The sequence below is a fragment of the Engystomops pustulosus genome, chromosome 1 (genome assembly GCF_040894005.1).
Source record: "Engystomops pustulosus chromosome 1, aEngPut4.maternal, whole genome shotgun sequence".
Classification (NCBI taxonomy): Eukaryota; Metazoa; Chordata; class Amphibia; order Anura; family Leptodactylidae; genus Engystomops; species Engystomops pustulosus.
In genome coordinates this window covers 269,526,791-269,550,912 of record NC_092411.1, presented here as the reverse complement: position 1 = coordinate 269,550,912, position 24,122 = coordinate 269,526,791, and the positions used below count along the sequence as shown (strand labels likewise).

The window sequence follows — 24,122 nt, the reverse complement described above, 5'->3', positions numbered from 1 at the left end:
AAAAAGTAACAAAAGGTAAAAAGCATAAAATAAAATAAAAACATAAAATTAAGGACACGAGTTTTAGGATTTAAAACATGGCTGCGTTCTTCCAAAAACAGCTCCACACCTGACCACGGTATTGAGATGTAATACCCTCACACACACCATGGTCAGGTGTGGAGCTGTTTTTGGAAGAAAGTAGCCATGTTTTTCAACCTCTACACCCCCAAAAAAAAACCTTTAAAGAACATCTACCACCAGGATGAAGTATCGTAAACCAAGCACACTGACATACTAGTGTGTGCATAGGAAGTTTAAAGAAGAGCAGATCCTTCCAGAGGGGGGCGCACACCAGTACGTCAGTGTGCTTGGTTTACAATACTTTATCCTGGTGGTAGATGTCCTTTAAGGATTCATAGTCTATGTTTTTTGGGTACGGCACTCGGCCTCAGTTCTTCAGCCCCGTGTGCGTATGGGCAATGGTTGGTGGCACGTGGGCAGCCGTCAGGATGGTTGAGGTGGAACCAGCAGAGTCGCCTCTTCAGAGCATCGGCTGAGAGTTTGCGTTTGCTTTCCCTCTTGCGTCTTTCTGTAGCGGTTTGCGACTCCTGGCTCCAATCACGTATGGAAACCATCGCATTCATCACTAGAAGAAGACAAGGAGATTCCAAGGTTATCCACAGAAAAGATTAATAGCCCCCAACCTATAATATGCATTTAGTAACCAGGATACAAGCCTGGAGCCAGCACTGAGCTTTGTATGAATGACCTCCTAGATGGTCGTGGGAGTCAAATACGGGTCTCTGAAAGTGATGGCGAACTGCATAAGGGACAAAATTAGGCTACACGTGGCTCTGGAGAATTGGGAAGAATCATATCCTTAGGAAAGCACATGTTACCAATGCATAGTACATGAGCGTTCACACTAGATGGAAGATGAAAGATGGATTCCAGAGTTTTCCCAGGACTAAAGCCAAGTATTCGTAGTCTTGGTATAGAAGCTATAAGTGACTAATTGGGGCACATTTACTAAGGGTCCATGGGGTGCGATTCTGTCGGGTTTCCAGAATATTTCCTTTTTGCGCTGAATTGCCCGGGGTTTTTGGCACACATGATCGGATTGTGGTGCACCGGCGATGGCTTGCTTGCGACATAAATCGGGGGGGAGGGGGTTGGGTCATGGGCATCTGACAACCCGACTAATTCGGACAAACCGAATTTCGGAAAACGAAATTGTGCCGCTAGATCAAGCACTTACATGCACCAGGAAGAAGAAGGTGAAATTGCCGGAAATTGGACGCAGCTCCGAATCCTCGTCGGACAATGCACAGCGGGGATCGCGACAGGACCAGGTAAGTAATTCTGCCCAATTGTTGCTGTGGCTTTGGCTGCTGGGGATATACTGATTCAGATCTAAAGGGGTTGGTCACTTATGGAAAACTGAGTACTCACCGCACCGTGCCTGCAAAAAAGATTGAGCCTGCTCTATCATCGGCCGTCAGAATGGCCGTGCGGCTCTATTTTCTATGGAGAGGGGAGGGGTGAGCAGCGCTCACCTCTCCTACTCTCCAGCGCGCCTGATGTATGCTCACCACCGACTATGGCCAGGCGTGCAAACCTCCATGTGAAGGTACCCTAACAGGGTAATGATTAGACACGCCAATAAGGTCACCTACTTGCCCCAATAAAGCTCCCCTGCGGTCCACATGACAGAGGGACAGTGACTCCCTATTGTCCTGCTGGAGTCCTGTGGGTGGAGGAGGCCGTACGGACATGACCACTCCCATATCAGTGGTTCCAGTGACCTGGTTATGAGGGAGGGGATGTGCAGACAATAATGACAGCATGGCCCGCCTTCCATCAACCAGAAGGACACAGGAAGTCCTGCTGCCCTGGGGGGGCATATGACCCGTGACATCCAATGGCGAGCCAGAAACTTTATCAGGATAAGTATGATATAACTGTCCCTTGCACCCGTGTGATCCCCATTTGTGCTGCTCATGTAACTTCCAGCGAACGTAACTTGGGGACTGTGTAATAAAAAGTTAACAAAAGTCTTAACTACAAGATGTTACCGACAAAAACTACAGCCCCCCCCCTATAAAACAAGAACCAAGTCCTCAAGCTAACAAAAAAGGGTTTATTAAATAGAAAAAAAATTTGCTCAGTTTCATAGAGGGAGTGAGGAAGTGTCGGCGAGTGCTGATACAAGGCAGTGAAACTGTCCACTAGATGGCGCAGTGGACCTTGTGGCCACGCCCATGGTGCACCGAAATGTTAATTTCCCAATAATTAGAACAGAAATGTCTCTGCATTCACATTTTCTCAGGATCGGCGTGCCCATAACGCAGGACACTTCCTCTACAATATAATTAAGTTGATATATGACCCTGGAGCCGACAGTTTCGTAGTAATGGGGGTTCGGGGTCTAAACTGCAATTCCCGTCACAACCTCTAGTTCAGTGCTATACATCATTACTGTATCCCCCTGTCGAGTACCCATAACCTCCTCGCTTTCAGACAGATGAGATTACATCGCGGCCGCGGTTTACGTGTCGCTAGAAATCGTATTTGTGGTAGAAACAAGTTTCCGCTTCGCCTCGGGGGTTGCGTCTACCTGGGAGAGAGCGGAGGGAAGCCGAGGTCAGCGCAGCAATTTATCCTGACCCAGAAACGTATTGATGGCTCATAAAAAGAAACACAAGAAAACAGAATGTCCTCCGCAGATCAGCCAGAACCTCTCTCGTTATCTTATGTAACGTAAGAGGAGGTCGCGGGGGGAGACCAGGAGGTTATACTGCGCTGCCAAGAGATATTCATCCTGCAGATATATAAAAAGTGCAGCTCCGACTATGATTAACCCCGTCTCTACTGTCCGTAGATGTACAATCCTCTATCTCAGGGAGAAATCTGCTTTGATTAATAATAATTTTTATTTATATAGCGCCAAATTCCGTAGCGCTTTACAAATCGTTTGATTTATTTTCTTGGCTACTTGGCAGGTAAACTGACGGATCTGGCGCCTCTTAGATTTATTAGTGTTCAACCTAATTTAGACTATTCGTGGGGTGTAAAGGGTTAACGGCCACCACTACTTTAAGTGTAATTATGGGTTAATGTTAATTCACTGGTGGCGAAGTAGAGAGCGTCAAGAATATTTGGTTTCCTAGAGTTACCTGGCAGAAGGGAGGGAGAATACTTCCATTAAAACATAAGGATACACTTCCTGCTCCACGCACTTTACTCCTCTCTTGCTAAAAAGATAGAAGCTCACATTGGGGGTCATTTACTAAGGGCCCGATTCGCGTTTTCCCGACGTGTTACCCGAATATTTCCGATTTGCGCCGATTGTACCTGAATTGCCCCGGGATTTTGGCGCACGCGATTGGATTGTGGCACATCGGCGCTGGCATACACGCGACGGAAATCGGGGGGCGTGGCCGAACGAAAACCCGACGGATTCGGAAAAACCGCTGCATTTAAGACAAAAAATGTGTCGCGAAAATTACACTTACCTTCACCAGGTATAGGCCGGTGAATTTCAGGGCATTCCAGCGCGCCTCCGGGGAACTTCAGCGCAGCAGCGCCACCTGGTGGACGGCGGAGGAACTACCTTAGTGAATCTTGGCCGGACCCGAATCCAGCGCAGAGAACGCGCCGCAGGATCGCGAACGGACCGAGTAAGTAAATCTGCCCCATTGCTTTTAGGTTACAAAGAAGTCTATGGAAAGGGTAGGGGGAAAGAGTCACAGCAGCTAGGTCATTACTCAACAACTTTCCATGCTGCCCGAAGCAGTAGCAGCCATCCTCTTCATCTTTCCCATGGCAGTATGCGTCTCTGAATCCGTCAGACGCAATTATGTGGGGGGTGGGGGGTGGAGCTAGAGAAAATAGGCGTTATAATGCCTCCTTTTCTGTAGACCGCGACATATAATGGCCCCTTTTTGGTAAACCACTCCCTTAAAATGACAGGCAATTAAAAAGGGGGTATTATAAAGAGGGGGCTGTAGGAGAGGAGGCATTATGAGGTGGGATTCAGGAAAGAGCGCATAATATGGGGCTGCACTAACTTTTTTGGTCTATAGGCCTACAGAATAACTGGAGATTAGTAAAGCAAGTGCTGGAGCAAGACGACAAACACCACAGACGCCAGAGCAGAAAATGAAATGGATCCCATACAAGATGAAATGTGAATATATAAACCCCAGACCAGACAATTAATATCAACTCCAGACCACACAATAAATAACAAAGCAGATCCCATAGAGAGAGAGATACATGACCAGGATCAAATAACACAAAACAATAAAAAAAAAACCCAGGCCAGACAATTACCATATTTTTTGAACCATAAAACCCATTTTTTTACCTTTAAAAGGGGTTTTCCCATAGAAAAAAAAGTTCTCAAATTTTAACCCCCTAGTGAGGTTTACACAATAAAGATCATTTTTAATCCCTTCCATTACAATTTTACTCAGTTTTATTGCTGTTTTAGCTCCTATCACTCAATGATGGTTAGTGTAAGATTCTTTAAGCAGACACTTTAGGATTCCTCTAGTGCTATGAGATGCTGTGTGCTGACAATATCAGGGTACAGGCTTATCTACATGTTTATTTAGCTTCTGAACTCTACTAGTATCAGATAGAAAAAGAAAGATGAGAGATGATGAGATCCATGAGATGTATATAAAACACAATGACACACTCAGCTCTGCTAGCTCACCTAACCAACAAAACACACGGTCAGCTCTGTGATAAAGACCTTATTTGTGGCTAGTATAGTAAGTCTCTGCACACTCTCTTGTAATACGGGGGGAGAGGAGGGGCAGGATGCAGAGAGCACCGCAGCGTGCAGACAAGAGCAGCTATTCATGAGAAGAATCCGACCATAGTAGAAGATTTATGGTCGGATCCAGGGGAAAACAAAATAGTAACACCAGGACGGATAGAGACAGGTTGTTATTATATCTGTAAAATGCTGTATTTTTTGTTAATTACAGTGAATTAGAGAATATGTTAATTTATTATCCAAACTAAATTTAAAAAATCTTTGTCTTCGTGGGAATACCCATTTAAGAATAAATCTTGCTAAAAAGTGCCTGCATCCTATAGTCCAAAGTCATGAGGATCCAGCACCACCCGACCCTCGGGAGCACTGCCCTAGAGATCCAGTGAAGCACTGATACAGCGTTACACAATCTCAGAGAAAGAAGAACCTCTGCACTGCTCGCTCCCCCTCCTTGCTCGTCCCAACACGAGTATTACTTGCAGGACCTACAGTGATGTCAGAATTGTGACTGATCACATGCTTCTGGCATCACTGCAAGGTCCTTAAACCCTTTCATTGTCCCCGGAGATGGGGCCAGAGAAGTAGCTGCACTGGGAATTGGTAAGAGTAAGAGCGCTGTGCTAATAATAATAATTCTTTATTTATATAGCGCACACAGATTACGCAGCACTGCACAAAACATGACAAATCGGACCCTGTCCCCAATGGAGCTCACAATCTAATCATCCTACCAGTATGTTTTGGAGTGTGGGTAAATGGATGTAGCAGAGCTGTGTGTGTACTTATGAATGTATGTATTTAGCAGACCTGAGTGATTGGTAACAGCAGAGCCATGTGTGAGAGTGTGGATGTAACAGAGCTGTAAGTGATTGAATGGATGTAGCAGAGCTGTGTGCGACTGAATGGATGTAGCAGAGCTGTGTGCGACTAAATGGATGTAGCAGAGCTGTGTGCGACTGAATGGATGTAGCAGAGCTGTGTGCGACTAAATGGATGTAGCAGAGCTGTGTTCGACTAAATGGATGTAGCAGAGCTGTGTGCGACTAAATGGATGTAGCAGAGCTGTGTGCGACTAAATGGATGTAGCAGAGCTGTGTGCGACTAAATGGATGTAGCAGAGCTGTGTGCGACTAAATGGATGTAGCAGAGCTGTGTGCGACTAAATGGATGTAGCAGAGCTGTGTGCGACTAAATGGATGTAGCAGAGCTGTGTGCGACTAAATGGATGTAGCAGAGCTGTGTGCGACTAAATGGATGTAGCAGAGCTGTGTGCGACTAAATGGATGTAGCAGAGCTGTGTGCGACTAAATGGATGTAGCAGAGCTGTGTGCGACTAAATGGATGTAGCAGAGCTGTGTGCGACTAAATGGATGTAGCAGGGCTGCACGTGCTCTTCTTGCAAGTAACTAACATGGAATTTCTAATCAATGTCAAATATATTTCTGACTAAATGAATACATTTGGGTTGTGTCTTATAGTCCATAAAATACGGTAACAATAATGCAAACCACAGCCCAGAACGTAAAAGATTTCTATGGACCTCATGCCAGATGCAATAATCTTAATAAGCCAACCCCAATTTAAGCAACAAATAATGGTGCAGAACCCCCCCCCCCCACACAAAACCACACAACAAATACAGAACCTAGAACAGACAAAGAATGATACAAGGTGAATATATAGACATCAAATCAGACAAAAAAAAAAAAATACTCCCCTCAGGCCTGGGTCCTCTCATGCTCCAGAGGCTGTTCCGAATCCTGACCCTCCAAGTTTTCCCTACTAATGGGGTAAAATATGGTAGCAGTTGCTAAATATACACGGAAATACTAGACTTTCATTGGTCCTGCCAACATCAGCTTTCTGACAGTTTCCATGTAGTAAAATAAAGCTTTTGCTCACAGCCCCAAGAACAGGCACGAAAAGTGAAAAATGGTGATAAGGAATTATAATATAATACAACGTGTATAGTAATAGGAATTCTACCATCACAATCCATCCGGATAAACCAGGGACATTACTCATAGATCCAGGAACCGTGACTGTGGTATCTTCTTATATTTGTTATCTATGGCCTCCTTCCTTCTAAAATCAACTTTTATAATTATGCTAATGAGCCAGAAGGGTTCCAGGGGGAGGGAGGGGGTGTTACCGTGCCTCTACATGCTGTGGCTTCACAGGCTATTACACTGTCTCCCGCTTCCACATGAGATGTAATCTCACACAGTAGGGGGGGGGGGCACTGCAGTAATAAGCCCCAGGATGCGCCTGATTCATGTTACCTTGGAAGACCTGGTGGTTGTTGCGGAAAAGGGTCTGCAGACCCCCACACTCATTCTTCAGTCTCTGTAGCGTCTCCTTGTCCAGGACTTCAGCGACTTCCCGTATTGGGAGACTTCCTGGAAGGGATAATGGAAGGGGATCAGATTTGGGGCCTGACCAGTGCGGAGCCATCAGGGGACATGTCATACTCACTCCCTTTATTCCACAAGTGCTCCGCTCCGTCTATAGACACTCGGACCTTCTCTCCTGCACCAGAGCCGAGCAATAACTGGGCCACCTGCAGGACCACCTTATCAATGAAGTCTCTGGGGAGCGACACACAGTTCCTGATCGGCTCCACCTTGTCTCTGGGTCTGAACCCTGCGATCCAGTTTCCATGATGGGTCTGGGGGGAGCGGTTACTGCAGTCTGAGGTTACATCACCATCGGTGTGAACCTCGTCATGGTCACATGTCCCCGGGGCTGTATCACTAGTAGTGGAGTCACCAACATGACTGGAGATATACCGAGTCCTCCGGGCATCGGCCTGGGCCTCCTCTTCTGGAGAGTAACTACGAGACTTCCCTATAAGGCACACCTGTAGTCACAATGGTAAATTCATATATACATCACTGTGTACATACATGACATTACTTATCCTGTACTGATCCTGAGTTACATCCTGTATTATACCCCAGAGCTGCACTCACTATTCTGCTGCTGGTGCAGTCACTCTGTACATACATGACATTACTTATCCTGTACTGAGTTACATCCTGTATTATACCCCAGAGCTGCACTCACTATTCTGCTGGTGCAGTCACTGTGTACATACATGACATTACTTATCCTGTACTGATCCTGAGTTACATCCTGTATTATACTCCAGAGCTGCACTCACTATTCTGCTGGTGCAGTCACTGTGTACATACATGACATTACTTATCCTGTACTGATCCTGAGTTACATCCTGTATTATACTCCAGAGCTGCACTCACTATTCTGCTGCTGGTGCAGTCACCGTGTACATACATGACATTACTTATCCTGTACTGATCCTGAGTTACATACTGTATTATACTCCAGAGCTGCACTCACTATTCTGCTGCTGGTGCAGTCACTGTGTATATACATGACATTACTTATCCTGTACTGATCCTGAGTTACATCCTGTATTATACCCCAGAGCTGCACTCACTATTCTGCTGCTGGTGCAGTCACTGTATACATACATGACATTACTTATCCTGTACTGATCCTGAGTTACATCTTGTATTATACCCCAGAGCTGCACTCACTATTCTGCTGCTGGTGCAGTCACTGTGTACATACATGACATTACTTATCCTGTACTGATCCTGAGTTACATCCTGTATTATACCCCAGAGCTGCACTCACTATTCTGCTGCTGGTGCAGTCACTGTGTACATACATGACATTACTTATCCTGTACTGATCCTGAGTTACATCCTGTATTATACCCCAGAGCTGCACTCACTATGCTGCTGCTGGTGCAGTCACTGTGTACATACATGACATTACTTATCCTGTACTGATCCTGAGTTACATCCTGTATTATACCCCACAGCTGCACTCACTATTCTGCTGCTGGTGCAGTCACTGTGTACATACATGACATTACTTATCCTTTACTGATTTGGAGTTACATCCTGTATTATACCCCAGAGCTGCACTCACTATTCTGCTGCTGGTGCAGTCACTGTGTACACACATGACATTACTTATCCTGTACTGATCCTGATTTACAACCTGTATTATACCCCAGAGCTGCACTCACTATTCTCCTGGTGCAGTCACTGTGTACATACATGACATTACTTATCCTGTACTGATCCTGAGTTACATCCTGTATTATATCCCAGAGCTGCACACACTATTCTGCTGCTGGTGCAGTCACTGTGTACATACATGACATTACTTATCCTGTACTGATCCTGATTTACATCCTGTATTATACCCCAGAGCTGCACTCACTATTCTGCTGCTGGTGCAGTCACTGTGTACATACATGACATTACTTACCCTGTACTGATCCTGAGTTACATCCTGTATTATACCCCAGAGCTGCACTCACTATTCTGCTTCTGGTGCAGTCACTGTGTACATACATGACATTACTTATCCTGTACTGATCCTGAGTTACATCATGTATTATACTCCAGAGCTGCACTCACTATTCTGCTGCTGGTGCAGTCACTGTGTACATACATGACATTACTTATCCTGTACTGATCCTGAGTTACATCCTGTACTATACTCCAGAGCTGCACTCACTATTCTGCTGCTGGAGCAGTCACTGTGTACATATATGACATTAGGTATCCTGTACTGATCCCGAGTTACATCGTGTATTATACCCCAGAGCTGCACTCACTATGCTGCTGCTGGTGCAGTCACTGTGTACATACATGACATTACTTATCCTGTACTGATCCTGAGTTACATCCTGTATTATACTCCAGAGCTGCACTCACTATTCTCCTGGTGCAGTCACTGTGTACATACATGACATTACTTACCCTGTACTGATCCTGAGTTACATCCTATATTATACTCCAGAGCTGTGCTCTCTATTCTGCTGGTGCAGTCACTGTGTACATACATGACATTACTTATCCTGTACTGATCCTGAGTTACATCCTGTATTATACCCCAGAGCTGCACTCACTATTCTGCTGATGGTGCAGTCACTGTGTACATACATGACATTACTTATCCTGTACTGATCCTGAGTTACATCCTGTATTATACCCCACAGCTGCACTCACTATTCTGCTGCTGGTGCAGTCACTGTGTACATACATGACATTACTTATCCTTTACTGATTTGGAGTTACATCCTGTATTATACCCCAGAGCTGCACTCACTATTCTGCTGCTGGTGCAGTCACTGTGTACACACATGACATTACTTATCCTGTACTGATCCTGATTTACAACCTGTATTATACCCCAGAGCTGCACTCACTATTCTCCTGGTGCAGTCACTGTGTACATACATGACATTACTTATCCTGTACTGATCCTGAGTTACATCCTGTATTATATCCCAGAGCTGCACACACTATTCTGCTGCTGGTGCAGTCACTGTGTACATACATGACATTACTTATCCTGTACTGATCCTGATTTACATCCTGTATTATACCCCAGAGCTGCACTCACTATTCTGCTGCTGGTGCAGTCACTGTGTACATACATGACATTACTTACCCTGTACTGATCCTGAGTTACATCCTGTATTATACCCCAGAGCTGCACTCACTATTCTGCTTCTGGTGCAGTCACTGTGTACATACATGACATTACTTATCCTGTACTGATCCTGAGTTACATCATGTATTATACTCCAGAGCTGCACTCACTATTCTGCTGCTGGTGCAGTCACTGTGTACATACATGACATTACTTATCCTGTACTGATCCTGAGTTACATCCTGTACTATACTCCAGAGCTGCACTCACTATTCTGCTGCTGGAGCAGTCACTGTGTACATATATGACATTAGGTATCCTGTACTGATCCCGAGTTACATCGTGTATTATACCCCAGAGCTGCACTCACTATGCTGCTGCTGGTGCAGTCACTGTGTACATACATGACATTACTTATCCTGTACTGATCCTGAGTTACATCCTGTATTATACTCCAGAGCTGCACTCACTATTCTCCTGGTGCAGTCACTGTGTACATACATGACATTACTTACCCTGTACTGATCCTGAGTTACATCCTATATTATACTCCAGAGCTGTGCTCTCTATTCTGCTGGTGCAGTCACTGTGTACATACATGACATTACTTATCCTGTACTGATCCTGAGTTACATCCTGTATTATACCCCAGAGCTGCACTCACTATTCTGCTGATGGTGCAGTCACTGTGTACATACATGACATTACTTATCCTGTACTGATCCTGAGTTCCATCCTGTATTATACTCCAGAGCTGCCATCACTATTCTGCTGCTGGTGCAGTCACTGTGTACATACAGGACATTACTTATCCTGTACTGATCCTGAGTTACATCCTGTATTATACCCCAGAGCTGCACTCACTATTCTGCTGCTGGTGCAGTCACTGTGTACATACATGACATTACTTACCCTGTACTGATCCTGAGTTACATCCTCTATTATACCCAGCCAAATGTCTGTTTTAAAACAAACTTCTGAGGTTTTTCTTAAGAAAACTGAGCATTTGCTAAACCAGACAAGTCAGGAGAAGCGAGAGAAAGAAGGGGCCACTTACTCTTTTTGTGGATGGGATTCTCAGACAATCTTCTTCTACGAGGAATCCGCAGCGATCGCCGATCTCCAGGACAAAGTCCAGGTATTCTCTGTACTGAGTCTTTTTACTGGATTTTCGGTTGAATTTCCCGAAGAAGCTGAAGAAGCAGCAGGGCAAGACAAAGAAGCGGCAAGAATACGATGACCTGGAAGAGAGACACTTGTTGAGGCTAATACACAAACAGGCGTCCTGGCCACTTACATGAACTACTCGAGTGGCCTCTGTATTGTTACTGCAGCTAATGGGTTTTAGGCAGGAGAAGAGTTTCAAGAGCTTTTCAATTTTCTTCCCAAACTTGAGTCAAAAACAAGAGATTTAGTTCTTATTACCGGGGGAGAAAGCAGATCTGCTAGAAAAATAGTTATTAGACAGTCCTACCCTGGTCTTATTGCTTTTTACCTTGCACAGCGGTGCCCCAGCTGGACGACAGAGGTACTGCAGCGCAGAAGAAAACTAAAGGGACCACTGTATCCCCTTGATTCCTAGGGTGGGTGGCTACCCAAAAGATCAGACCTTCACCAAACAAAGTGATGTCATTACTCATTGATCCAAGCTCCTCCCATTCTGTCTTGATTGGCTCCCCTGGACGCGAAAGGTTGCAGTGGACTTTACAGACACACCCACTGTGCACCTAAATGCTAATTTGCATATAGGTAAAAATAAGATTTTTCTCTATTCAGACCACTCAGCCTCTAAAACCCTACAGAATTTGTACTGCCTTGTCTGTAAAGACCTTAGCGAAGAGGTTATTATCCCTTTACGGTGAAGGCTACAATTTTTTTTTTTTTTTTTTAGAATCTATGTCAAATTGTCATTTTAGTGCTCCCTCCTTCCAAAAAAAAAAAAAAAAAGTAACAAAAAGCAATGACAAAAAAAGATGTGCCTCAAAATAGTAGCAATTAAAATAGTGTCTTATCCCATAGAAACCAAGCCCTAACAATACTCTTTTTAAAGAAAAATTAAAAAGTTAAAACACAAACGTGTTTATTTCACCCCCTTTAAAGTAATTCTACCATACAGATGCAGTGCTTATAGATGCTCCTGCATGCTGGGGTGTGCCTGCTGAAAAGGATCCATTCTTCTTTTTGCTTCTAGTAGTTTAGTTTTTTTATTATAAAAACCCATCTTTCAAAAAAATATGCAAATGAGCATCAGGGGCTCATTCGTATAACTCTAAAAGACGGGTTTTCTCAAAAACTAAGAAGCAAAAGGAAGCTTGGATTCTGTTTCGGGAGGCAGCATGTAAGTGTGCTTGGTGTAGAAGCACCGCGTCCAGAAGCCATTGAAAAATAAAACTCTTAGTGTAAAAAACAAGCCCCCTCCATAGGCCTAAGATAGATGGAAAAATATAAAGTAAGTTATGTGTCCAAAATAACTGCACCGCATACATAGAGAAGACGGATCATTTAACATTACCTAGCAGCAATTACAGGAAGCCATGGGGTCAGCTCGTCCGAATGATTCCCGATGATCCAATCCGTGTGCGGGAATAAGGAATTATCACTTGGAGTAATGGCAGATTCCTGGGGGGGGGAGATAATTGATATAATATACAGTGTGCAGTTAAAGGGGTATTCTCATTACAGCAAATTAATGTTATTGTTTGTATAATTAAAAGTTATGGCTTTCTAGATCTCTGCTTGCTGCCCTTCTATGTTTACTTCCAGTGGATAGAAATCTGACCATTGTCACACAGGTGCACTGCTCGTTATATATCACACAGCTCGGATTACTCTGTGATATAACGAGCTGTGCACCTGTGTGACCATGGTCAGATTTCTGTCCATTGGAAGTAAACATAGAAGATTGTTGGAATGACAGCAAGCAGAGATCTAGAAAACCATGAATAATTGATATAGAAAATATATTGGAAAATCGTATGACTTTTCAATAAACAAACAATAACATTAATTTGCCTAAATGGGAATATCCCTTTAAGAAAATGCAGAAACCTATACACCAATCAGAGATTACAATGTATCAATAAAAATCTACCAAGCACAGCGCCATATATTATATAGTGGCCACGCTTGGTATTGCAGCTCAGTCACGTTGACCTGAACGGCGCGGAGCTACAAACAGGACATGTAAAGGATGGATTTTCCAGTAGAATCAGAATGGAGGGGCGAGAGGGGAACAGTGATCTGTCTACACATATCAGCAAGCGCTCCAAATCTCCTCCGAAATCGCTCTGTTCTCTGTATAATATTAGACTCTCAATCATGTAGAATGGTGGAAAACACACAAACAGAGGGAAAAAATATCATAGTGGTGTCATTCCCCTTTAAGGCAGGTTACCATATAATAATACCTCGTATACGAAGAGGTAAATATAATTGATTTAATTGCCTTCACTGGAGACGCGTGTTATTTGCTGAATAAATGAGGCGAAGGTGAATTAAAGGAGAAAAGAAACAACAACAACAACAAAAAAAAATCTAAATTCCCTTTAAGCCATAAGCAGCTAAGACTTGTCCGGTATAAATATCACATTGTGCGCCTCTCAGCGTGCGGCTAAATGTCACCAGCGATGGCACAGAGCGCGCGGCGCTTACCTCCAGAATAGTCCGTGACCCGTACATATCCCAGATCCTCCTCCTGCGGACATCAATGCCTCGACCCGGGTGCTAAAATCACATGTATAAGTGTATAAATATAATAGAAAATGGCTGAAATATGTAATTATCTGTATGATGTTTACAAGATTAAAGGGGCTTTCCAGTGTATGGATATTGATCACATATCTATAGGGGGGGGGGGGGGATCACCAATATCAGATCAGTGGGAATTTAAAGGGATTGACCAGAGATTGAAAAACATGACTGCTATATTCATAAAACAGCGCCACATCTGGCTATGGTGTGTGCCGGTATTGCAGCTCAGCTGTATAGAGATGAATGGAGCGTAGCTGCAATACTCTCACACACCATGGTCAAGGGAAGGCGCTGTTTTTGGATGAAAGCAGCCATGTTTTTCAATGCCTGGACAACCCCTTTAATGGACCTCGGGATCAGCTCATACTAGCTGCTTCTTGCATTGAAATTACAACATAGTGAACAGAGCAGGAGGAAAGGCTATTATACTGCAACTACCAGGACAAAGGCAACATCACGATTATTCTGGATCCATTCTCATACCAGCGCTGGTTCTGATTGTCCGATTACACTGATTTAAGGATAGGTCACCATGGAAATGTTCTATAAAGCTCAGTTGTCTTTTCTGCACATCTGAAATCCTTCCTAATCCTTCAAAAATAAGATGAGAGGAGTCACTTTGTGCCTGAAAGGAGTCACTTTTAGAAGCTGGAGTGGGAAAGTCTCCACAGACTTGCCTCTCTTGGACGCTCAGGAGCGTTGCTTACAGTGTCACTTTTTTTCAGAGTCACTTACAGAGGCTGGAGAGGGAGTGTCACTTCAGACTACCCGGTCTTCAGTTCTATAGCGCCTACAAAACATGCTGGTGTCATATTAAAGATAATTCACATCTTTCATACCGCATCAGATTTTTGATTCGCTTTTCAACAGAACCAGAGATACAAACCTTTGAAGAAATATTCATGAGATGGGTCTTAATGTGCAAGTCAAATTTCCCTGTCTTTTTTCTGTTTTCATCTCTGGTTCTGCAGCTCACAGAACCACAAACCCAATATGATCTGAAAGAGGAGATTCCTAGCTTTTGTATGACACCTACAGCAATGCTCTAGATACTATAGAACTCAAGACGTGGCAACAGAATTGACACTTCCACTCCAGCCTCTAAAAGTGACTTATGTCAGGCAAAAAATTACTCTTCTCTGCTTTTTATACCCTACCGAAGAGAAGGTGTTTTTTTATTGTGGTAAAGTCAGATGACTGTGCCCCTTTCATGGGGATTGTGCTTCAGATAACAGCACCCAACCACCCTAAGACCGGCTTTACAGGGATTTCTAAAATACATATATTTACTCCTTCATTGCTTAATATATGAACCAGCAGTCCATTGCCACACCCCAGGTCTACAAAAGATTGCTTCTCCTCCAGCTGCTTTTGTGATCGCTCTTCCTCCCAAAGAACCTAAAAGCAAAGAGAACACCAAACCAATGAACAAAATATATTAATAATAATCTGTCATCTAAATTCATGATGGATCGAGGTAAGGCACCCGTAACCGACCTCCCCAAACAGGCACAATACCTCCCTCCCACATTAAAGGGGCTGGCCACTCTTTTACATAAGTTGCCCAATGTGATTTAACAGTCTTGTGGATACTACCTGAATGTTCATCAAATGATTCAGCATTCCTGTGCTGTGTGCAGACCCTCTGTGATTCTTTGTTTACATGTCTGAGCTCTGCTGAGTTGGAGGAGCTGTAGCACGAGAGTTATGACTCATCTTGCTCCCTTCCCCTGTTATGCTCTTCTTGTTTCCATCAGAGAGGACAGACTGTATATATGCAGAGGGCAGCATGGTGAGAACAGGGAAAAGCTGAAGCTCTCAAAAGAGGAAAAGACACAGGTACAAATACAAGCAGAGGTATGTCTAATGGAAGAGATTTATTGAAAAGTGGCCAACCCCTTTAAACTTTTTTATTACCTAGTGGGAGGTATTTTTTTGAACTCAGTCTGCAGTAAGTTCCTCAGCTCCCCCTGGTGGTAGCTATAGGTAACCAGTAATTGTATCTGTAAATCTGTATATATACAGAGGAGTTGGAGCTTTGTAGTAGTAGGAAACAAATAAATATTTCTGACAGACGTAAAAATACATAAAGAAATTACTCAGTGATGGAGTTTGTGCCAATATATGACACCATGATAAAAAAGCAGATATATTATTGTGGTAAATCAATAGATCTCTTGTTACATTTCCCCAGAGCTCAGCCTGGATTCCTGGAAAACTACTTTAAGACTTGGCTGCAAATTCAAAACGCATTTTCCCTCATATACTGTACATACTCTATACAGATCTCCATACAGGTGTATGCAATCCGTATGATTACTATTAGAGACTTACTAAGAGGTAGGTTGCGATGGCCACGTCTTCATACACAAACTTTTCAGGATCGGTGACTTCAGGCCAGACCTGGGGGTGAAGGAAAGTGCAATTACTACACCGATTCTTATGGTTTCATTACTGTACCACTATGGCCGCTCCTGCCACTTCTACAGAAGTCGTCACCCACCACAAGGTCAGCTGAGGAAACTACAACCCCCAGAGTGTACACCAGAGCTGATGTTATTGGAATTTCCATAAAATGATTGGGATTCTGGACAGAATCGGTCTCCTTCAACTTCAACAGATGTCAAACACACAGAAAGACAGTGTAGTCCAGGGTCCGAGGGAGCAATGCTCCTCCCCCGGGGTCCCAGGGAGCGATGCTCCTCCCCCGGGGTCCCAGGGAGCGATGCCCCACCCCCAGGGTACTGTGTGTCCTCTCAGAAACAGTACTGAAATATTGAAGCAACACCAGAAGCCGCTCCCATTTCTGCAGGGTATTCCAACATTCCTCAAAATTTGCAGTTGTACTGACATGTACAACAGTGGCTCTGCTCCTTCCCTGACAAGCAGGGCAAGAAGCTAATTCTATTGGCTGCACTGAAGTGACCAGAGGAAACCTATGCAGAGAGGCATCAGATTTTTGATTCGCCTTTCAACAGAACCAGAGATACAAACCTTTGAAGAAATATTCATGAAATGGGTCTTAATGTGCAGGTCAAATTTCCCTGTCTTATTTCTGTCTGCATCTCTGGTTCTGCAGCTCACGGAACCATAAACCCAATATGATCTGAAAGAGGAGATTCCTAGCTTTTGTATGACACCTACAGCAATGCTCTAGATACTATAGAACTCAAGACGTGGCAACAGAATTGACATTTCCACTCCAGCCTCTAAAAGTGACTTATGTCAGGCAAAAAATGACTCTTCTCTGCTTTTTATACCCTACCTAAGAGAAGGTGTTTTTTTTTGTGGTAAAGTCAGATGACTGCCCCTTTCATGGGGATTGTGCTTCAGATAACAGCACCCAACCACCCTAAGACCGGCTTTACAGGGATTTCTAAAATACATATATTTACTCCTTCATTGCTTAATATATGAACCAGCAGTCCATTGCCACACCCCAGGTCTACAAACGATTGCTTCTCCTCCAGCGGCCTCAGTAATGGCCGCGCCTCCGGGACGGCCTCAGTAATGGCCGCGCCTCCACGACTGCCTCAGTAATGGCCGCGCCTCCACGACTGCCTCAGTAATGGCCGCGCCTCCACGACTGCCTCAGTAATGGCCGCGCCTCCACGACTGCCTCAGTAATGGCCGCGCCTCCACGACTGCCTCAGTAATGGCCGCGCCTCCACGACTGCCTCAGTAATGGCCGCGCCTCCACGACTGCCTCAGTAATGGCCGCGCCTCCACGACTGCCTCAGTAATGGCCGCGCCTCCACGACTGCCTCAGTAATGGCCGCGCCTCCACGACTGCCTCAGTAATGGCCGCGCCTCCACGACTGCCTCAGTAATGGCCGCGCCTCCACGACTGCCTCAGTAATGGCCGCGCCTCCACGACTGCCTCAGTAATGGCCGCGCCTCCACGACTGCCTCAGTAATGGCCGCGCCTCCACGACTGCCTCAGTAATGGCCGCGCCTCCACGACTGCCTCAGTAATGGCCGCGCCTCCACGACTGCCTCAGTAATGGCCGCGCCTCCACGACTGCCTCAGTAATGGCCGCGCCTCCACGACTGCCTCAGTAATGGCCGCGCCTCCACGACTGCCTCAGTAATGGCCGCGCCTCCACGACTGCCTCAGTAATGGCCGCGCCTCCACGACTGCCTCAGTAATGGCCGCGCCTCCACGACTGCCTCAGTAATGGCCGCGCCTCCACGACTGCCTCAGTAATGGCCGCGCCTCCACGACTGCCTCAGTAATGGCCGCGCCTCCACGACTGCCTCAGTAATGGCCGCGCCTCCACGACTGCCTCAGTAATGGCCGCGCCTCCACGACTGCCTCAGTAATGGCCGCGCCTCCACGACTGCCTCAGTAATGGCCGCGCCTCCACGACTGCCTCAGTAATGGCCGCGCCTCCACGACTGCCTCAGTAATGGCCGCGCCTCCACGACTGCCTCAGTAATGGCCGCGCCTCCACGACTGCCTCAGTAATGGCCGCGCCTCCACGACTGCCTCAGTAATGGCCGCGCCTCCACGACTGCCTCAGTAATGGCCGCGCCTCCACGACTGCCTCAGTAATGGCCGCGCCTCCACGACTGCCTCAGTAATGGCCGCGCCTCCACGACTGCCTCAGTAATGGCCGCGCCTCCACGACTGCCTCAGTAATGGCCGCGCCTCCACGACTGCCTCAGTAATGGCCGCGCCTCCACGACTGCCTCAGTAATGGCCGCGCCTCCACGACTGCCTCAGTAATGGCCGCGCCTCCACGACTGCCTCAGTAATGGCCGCGCCTCCACGACTGCCTCAGTAATGGCCGCGCCTCCACGACTGCCTCAGTAATGGCCGCGCCTCCACGACTGCCTCAGTAATGGCCGCGCCTCCACGACTGCCTCAGTAATGGCCGCGCCTCCACGACTGCCTCAGTAATGGCCGCGCCTCCACGACTGCCTCAGTAATGGCCGCGCCTCCACGACTGCCTCAGTAATGGCCGCGCCTCCACGACTGCCTCAGTAATGGCCGCGCCTCCACGACTGCCTCAGTAATGGCCGCGCCTCCACGACTGCCTCAGTAATGGCCGCGCCTCCACGACTGCCTCAGTAATGGCCGCGCCTCCACGACTGCCTCAGTAATGGCCGCGCCTCCACGACTGCCTCAGTAATGGCCGCGCCTCCACGACTGCCTCAGTAATGGCCGCGCCTCCACGACTGCCTCAGTAATGGCCGCGCCTCCACGACTGCCTCAGTAATGGCCGCGCCTCCACGACTGCCTCAGTAATGGCCGCGCCTCCACGACTGCCTCAGTAATGGCCGCGCCTCCACGACTGCCTCAGTAATGGCCGCGCCTCCACGACTGCCTCAGTAATGGCCGCGCCTCCACGACTGCCTCAGTAATGGCCGCGCCTCCACGACTGCCTCAGTAATGGCCGCGCCTCCACGACTGCCTCAGTAATGGCCGCGCCTCCACGACTGCCTCAGTAATGGCCGCGCCTCCACGACTGCCTCAGTAATGGCCGCGCCTCCACGACTGCCTCAGTAATGGCCGCGCCTCCACGACTGCCTCAGTAATGGCCGCGCCTCCACGACTGCCTCAGTAATGGCCGCGCCTCCACGACTGCCTCAGTAATGGCCGCGCCTCCACGACTGCCTCAGTAATGGCCGCGCCTCCACGACTGCCTCAGTAATGGCCGCGCCTCCACGACTGCCTCAGTAATGGCCGCGCCTCCACGACTGCCTCAGTAATGGCCGCGCCTCCACGACTGCCTCAGTAATGGCCGCGCCTCCACGACTGCCTCAGTAATGGCCGCGCCTCCACGACTGCCTCAGTAATGGCCGCGCCTCCACGACTGCCTCAGTAATGGCCGCGCCTCCACGACTGCCTCAGTAATGGCCGCGCCTCCACGACTGCCTCAGTAATGGCCGCGCCTCCACGACTGCCTCAGTAATGGCCGCGCCTCCACGACTGCCTCAGTAATGGCCGCGCCTCCACGACTGCCTCAGTAATGGCCGCGCCTCCACGACTGCCTCAGTAATGGCCGCGCCTCCACGACTGCCTCAGTAATGGCCGCGCCTCCACGACTGCCTCAGTAATGGCCGCGCCTCCACGACTGCCTCAGTAATGGCCGCGCCTCCACGACTGCCTCAGTAATGGCCGCGCCTCCACGACTGCCTCAGTAATGGCCGCGCCTCCACGACTGCCTCAGTAATGGCCGCGCCTCCACGACTGCCTCAGTAATGGCCGCGCCTCCACGACTGCCTCAGTAATGGCCGCGCCTCCACGACTGCCTCAGTAATGGCCGCGCCTCCACGACTGCCTCAGTAATGGCCGCGCCTCCACGACTGCCTCAGTAATGGCCGCGCCTCCACGACTGCCTCAGTAATGGCCGCGCCTCCACGACTGCCTCAGTAATGGCCGCGCCTCCACGACTGCCTCAGTAATGGCCGCGCCTCCACGACTGCCTCAGTAATGGCCGCGCCTCCACGACTGCCTCAGTAATGGCCGCGCCTCCACGACTGCCTCAGTAATGGCCGCGCCTCCACGACTGCCTCAGTAATGGCCGCGCCTCCACGACTGCCTCAGTAATGGCCGCGCCTCCACGACTGCCTCAGTAATGGCCGCGCCTCCACGACTGCCTCAGTAATGGCCGCGCCTCCACGACTGCCTCAGTAATGGCCGCGCCTCCACGACTGCCTCAGTAATGGCCGCGCCTCCACGACTGCCTCAGTAATGGCCGCGCCTCCACGACTGCCTCAGTAATGGCCGCGCCTCCACGACTGCCTCAGTAATGGCCGCGCCTCCACGACTGCCTCAGTAATGGCCGCGCCTCCACGACTGCCTCAGTAATGGCCGCGCCTCCACGACTGCCTCAGTAATGGCCGCGCCTCCACGACTGCCTCAGTAATGGCCGCGCCTCCACGACTGCCTCAGTAATGGCCGCGCCTCCACGACTGCCTCAGTAATGGCCGCGCCTCCACGACTGCCTCAGTAATGGCCGCGCCTCCACGACTGCCTCAGTAATGGCCGCGCCTCCACGACTGCCTCAGTAATGGCCGCGCCTCCACGACTGCCTCAGTAATGGCCGCGCCTCCACGACTGCCTCAGTAATGGCCGCGCCTCCACGACTGCCTCAGTAATGGCCGCGCCTCCACGACTGCCTCAGTAATGGCCGCGCCTCCACGACTGCCTCAGTAATGGCCGCGCCTCCACGACTGCCTCAGTAATGGCCGCGCCTCCACGACTGCCTCAGTAATGGCCGCGCCTCCACGACTGCCTCAGTAATGGCCGCGCCTCCACGACTGCCTCAGTAATGGCCGCGCCTCCACGACTGCCTCAGTAATGGCCGCGCCTCCACGACTGCCTCAGTAATGGCCGCGCCTCCACGACTGCCTCAGTAATGGCCGCGCCTCCACGACTGCCTCAGTAATGGCCGCGCCTCCACGACTGCCTCAGTAATGGCCGCGCCTCCACGACTGCCTCAGTAATGGCCGCGCCTCCACGACTGCCTCAGTAATGGCCGCGCCTCCACGACTGCCTCAGTAATGGCCGCGCCTCCACGACTGCCTCAGTAATGGCCGCGCCTCCACGACTGCCTCAGTAATGGCCGCGCCTCCACGACTGCCTCAGTAATGGCCGCGCCTCCACGACTGCCTCAGTAATGGCCGCGCCTCCACGACTGCCTCAGTAATGGCCGCGCCTCCACGACTGCCTCAGTAATGGCCGCGCCTCCACGACTGCCTCAGTAATGGCCGCGCCTCCACGACTGCCTCAGTAATGGCCGCGCCTCCACGACTGCCTCAGTAATGGCCGCGCCTCCACGACTGCCTCAGTAATGGCCGCGCCTCCACGACTGCCTCAGTAATGGCCGCGCCTCCACGACTGCCTCAGTAATGGCCGCGCCTCCACGACTGCCTCAGTAATGGCCGCGCCTCCACGACTGCCTCAGTAATGGCCGCGCCTCCACGACTGCCTCAGTAATGGCCGCGCCTCCACGACTGCCTCAGTAATGGCCGCGCCTCCACGACTGCCTCAGTAATGGCCGCGCCTCCACGACTGCCTCAGTAATGGCCGCGCCTCCACGACTGCCTCAGTAATGGCCGCGCCTCCACGACTGCCTCAGTAATGGCCGCGCCTCCACGACTGCCTCAGTAATGGCCGCGCCTCCACGACTGCCTCAGTAATGGCCGCGCCTCCACGACTGCCTCAGTAATGGCCGCGCCTCCACGACTGCCTCAGTAATGGCCGCGCCTCCACGACTGCCTCAGTAATGGCCGCGCCTCCACGACTGCCTCAGTAATGGCCGCGCCTCCACGACTGCCTCAGTAATGGCCGCGCCTCCACGACTGCCTCAGTAATGGCCGCGCCTCCACGACTGCCTCAGTAATGGCCGCGCCTCCACGACTGCCTCAGTAATGGCCGCGCCTCCACGACTGCCTCAGTAATGGCCGCGCCTCCACGACTGCCTCAGTAATGGCCGCGCCTCCACGACTGCCTCAGTAATGGCCGCGCCTCCACGACTGCCTCAGTAATGGCCGCGCCTCCACGACTGCCTCAGTAATGGCCGCGCCTCCACGACTGCCTCAGTAATGGCCGCGCCTCCACGACTGCCTCAGTAATGGCCGCGCCTCCACGACTGCCTCAGTAATGGCCGCGCCTCCACGACTGCCTCAGTAATGGCCGCGCCTCCACGACTGCCTCAGTAATGGCCGCGCCTCCACGACTGCCTCAGTAATGGCCGCGCCTCCACGACTGCCTCAGTAATGGCCGCGCCTCCACGACTGCCTCAGTAATGGCCGCGCCTCCACGACTGCCTCAGTAATGGCCGCGCCTCCACGACTGCCTCAGTAATGGCCGCGCCTCCACGACTGCCTCAGTAATGGCCGCGCCTCCACGACTGCCTCAGTAATGGCCGCGCCTCCACGACTGCCTCAGTAATGGCCGCGCCTCCACGACTGCCTCAGTAATGGCCGCGCCTCCACGACTGCCTCAGTAATGGCCGCGCCTCCACGACTGCCTCAGTAATGGCCGCGCCTCCACGACTGCCTCAGTAATGGCCGCGCCTCCACGACTGCCTCAGTAATGGCCGCGCCTCCACGACTGCCTCAGTAATGGCCGCGCCTCCACGACTGCCTCAGTAATGGCCGCGCCTCCACGACTGCCTCAGTAATGGCCGCGCCTCCACGACTGCCTCAGTAATGGCCGCGCCTCCACGACTGCCTCAGTAATGGCCGCGCCTCCACGACTGCCTCAGTAATGGCCGCGCCTCCACGACTGCCTCAGTAATGGCCGCGCCTCCACGACTGCCTCAGTAATGGCCGCGCCTCCACGACTGCCTCAGTAATGGCCGCGCCTCCACGACTGCCTCAGTAATGGCCGCGCCTCCACGACTGCCTCAGTAATGGCCGCGCCTCCACGACTGCCTCAGTAATGGCCGCGCCTCCACGACTGCCTCAGTAATGGCCGCGCCTCCACGACTGCCTCAGTAATGGCCGCGCCTCCACGACTGCCTCAGTAATGGCCGCGCCTCCACGACTGCCTCAGTAATGGCCGCGCCTCCACGACTGCCTCAGTAATGGCCGCGCCTCCACGACTGCCTCAGTAATGGCCGCGCCTCCACGACTGCCTCAGTAATGGCCGCGCCTCCACGACTGCCTCAGTAATGGCCGCGCCTCCACGACTGCCTCAGTAATGGCCGCGCCTCCACGACTGCCTCAGTAATGGCCGCGCCTCCACGACTGCCTCAGTAATGGCCGCGCCTCCACGACTGCCTCAGTAATGGCCGCGCCTCCACGACTGCCTCAGTAATGGCCGCGCCTCCACGACTGCCTCAGTAATGGCCGCGCCTCCACGACTGCCTCAGTAATGGCCGCGCCTCCACGACTGCCTCAGTAATGGCCGCGCCTCCACGACTGCCTCAGTAATGGCCGCGCCTCCACGACTGCCTCAGTAATGGCCGCGCCTCCACGACTGCCTCAGTAATGGCCGCGCCTCCACGACTGCCTCAGTAATGGCCGCGCCTCCACGACTGCCTCAGTAATGGCCGCGCCTCCACGACTGCCTCAGTAATGGCCGCGCCTCCACGACTGCCTCAGTAATGGCCGCGCCTCCACGACTGCCTCAGTAATGGCCGCGCCTCCACGACTGCCTCAGTAA

The 24,122-nt window shown here is 49.9% G+C and overlaps 1 protein-coding gene across 1 annotated transcript in view; it reads right to left on the bottom strand.

Moving 5' to 3' along the window:
• Window positions 1-377: 377 nt before the first annotated feature.
• TRMT44 (tRNA methyltransferase 44 homolog) overlaps window positions 378-24,122 on the bottom strand; it is a 29,566-nt gene continuing 5,821 nt past the window's right edge. Inside the window, exons 4-11 of the mRNA XM_072126145.1 lie at window positions 16,334-16,402; window positions 15,290-15,397; window positions 13,901-13,972; window positions 12,762-12,868; window positions 11,307-11,490; window positions 7,247-7,631; window positions 7,054-7,170; window positions 378-628 (exon numbers count right to left, since the gene is read on the bottom strand). Of these exons, the coding sequence (XP_071982246.1) occupies window positions 396-628; window positions 7,054-7,170; window positions 7,247-7,631; window positions 11,307-11,490; window positions 12,762-12,868; window positions 13,901-13,972; window positions 15,290-15,397; window positions 16,334-16,402 (1,275 nt within the window). The 3' untranslated portion in view covers window positions 378-395. The remainder of the gene's footprint in view (window positions 629-7,053; window positions 7,171-7,246; window positions 7,632-11,306; window positions 11,491-12,761; window positions 12,869-13,900; window positions 13,973-15,289; window positions 15,398-16,333; window positions 16,403-24,122) is intronic.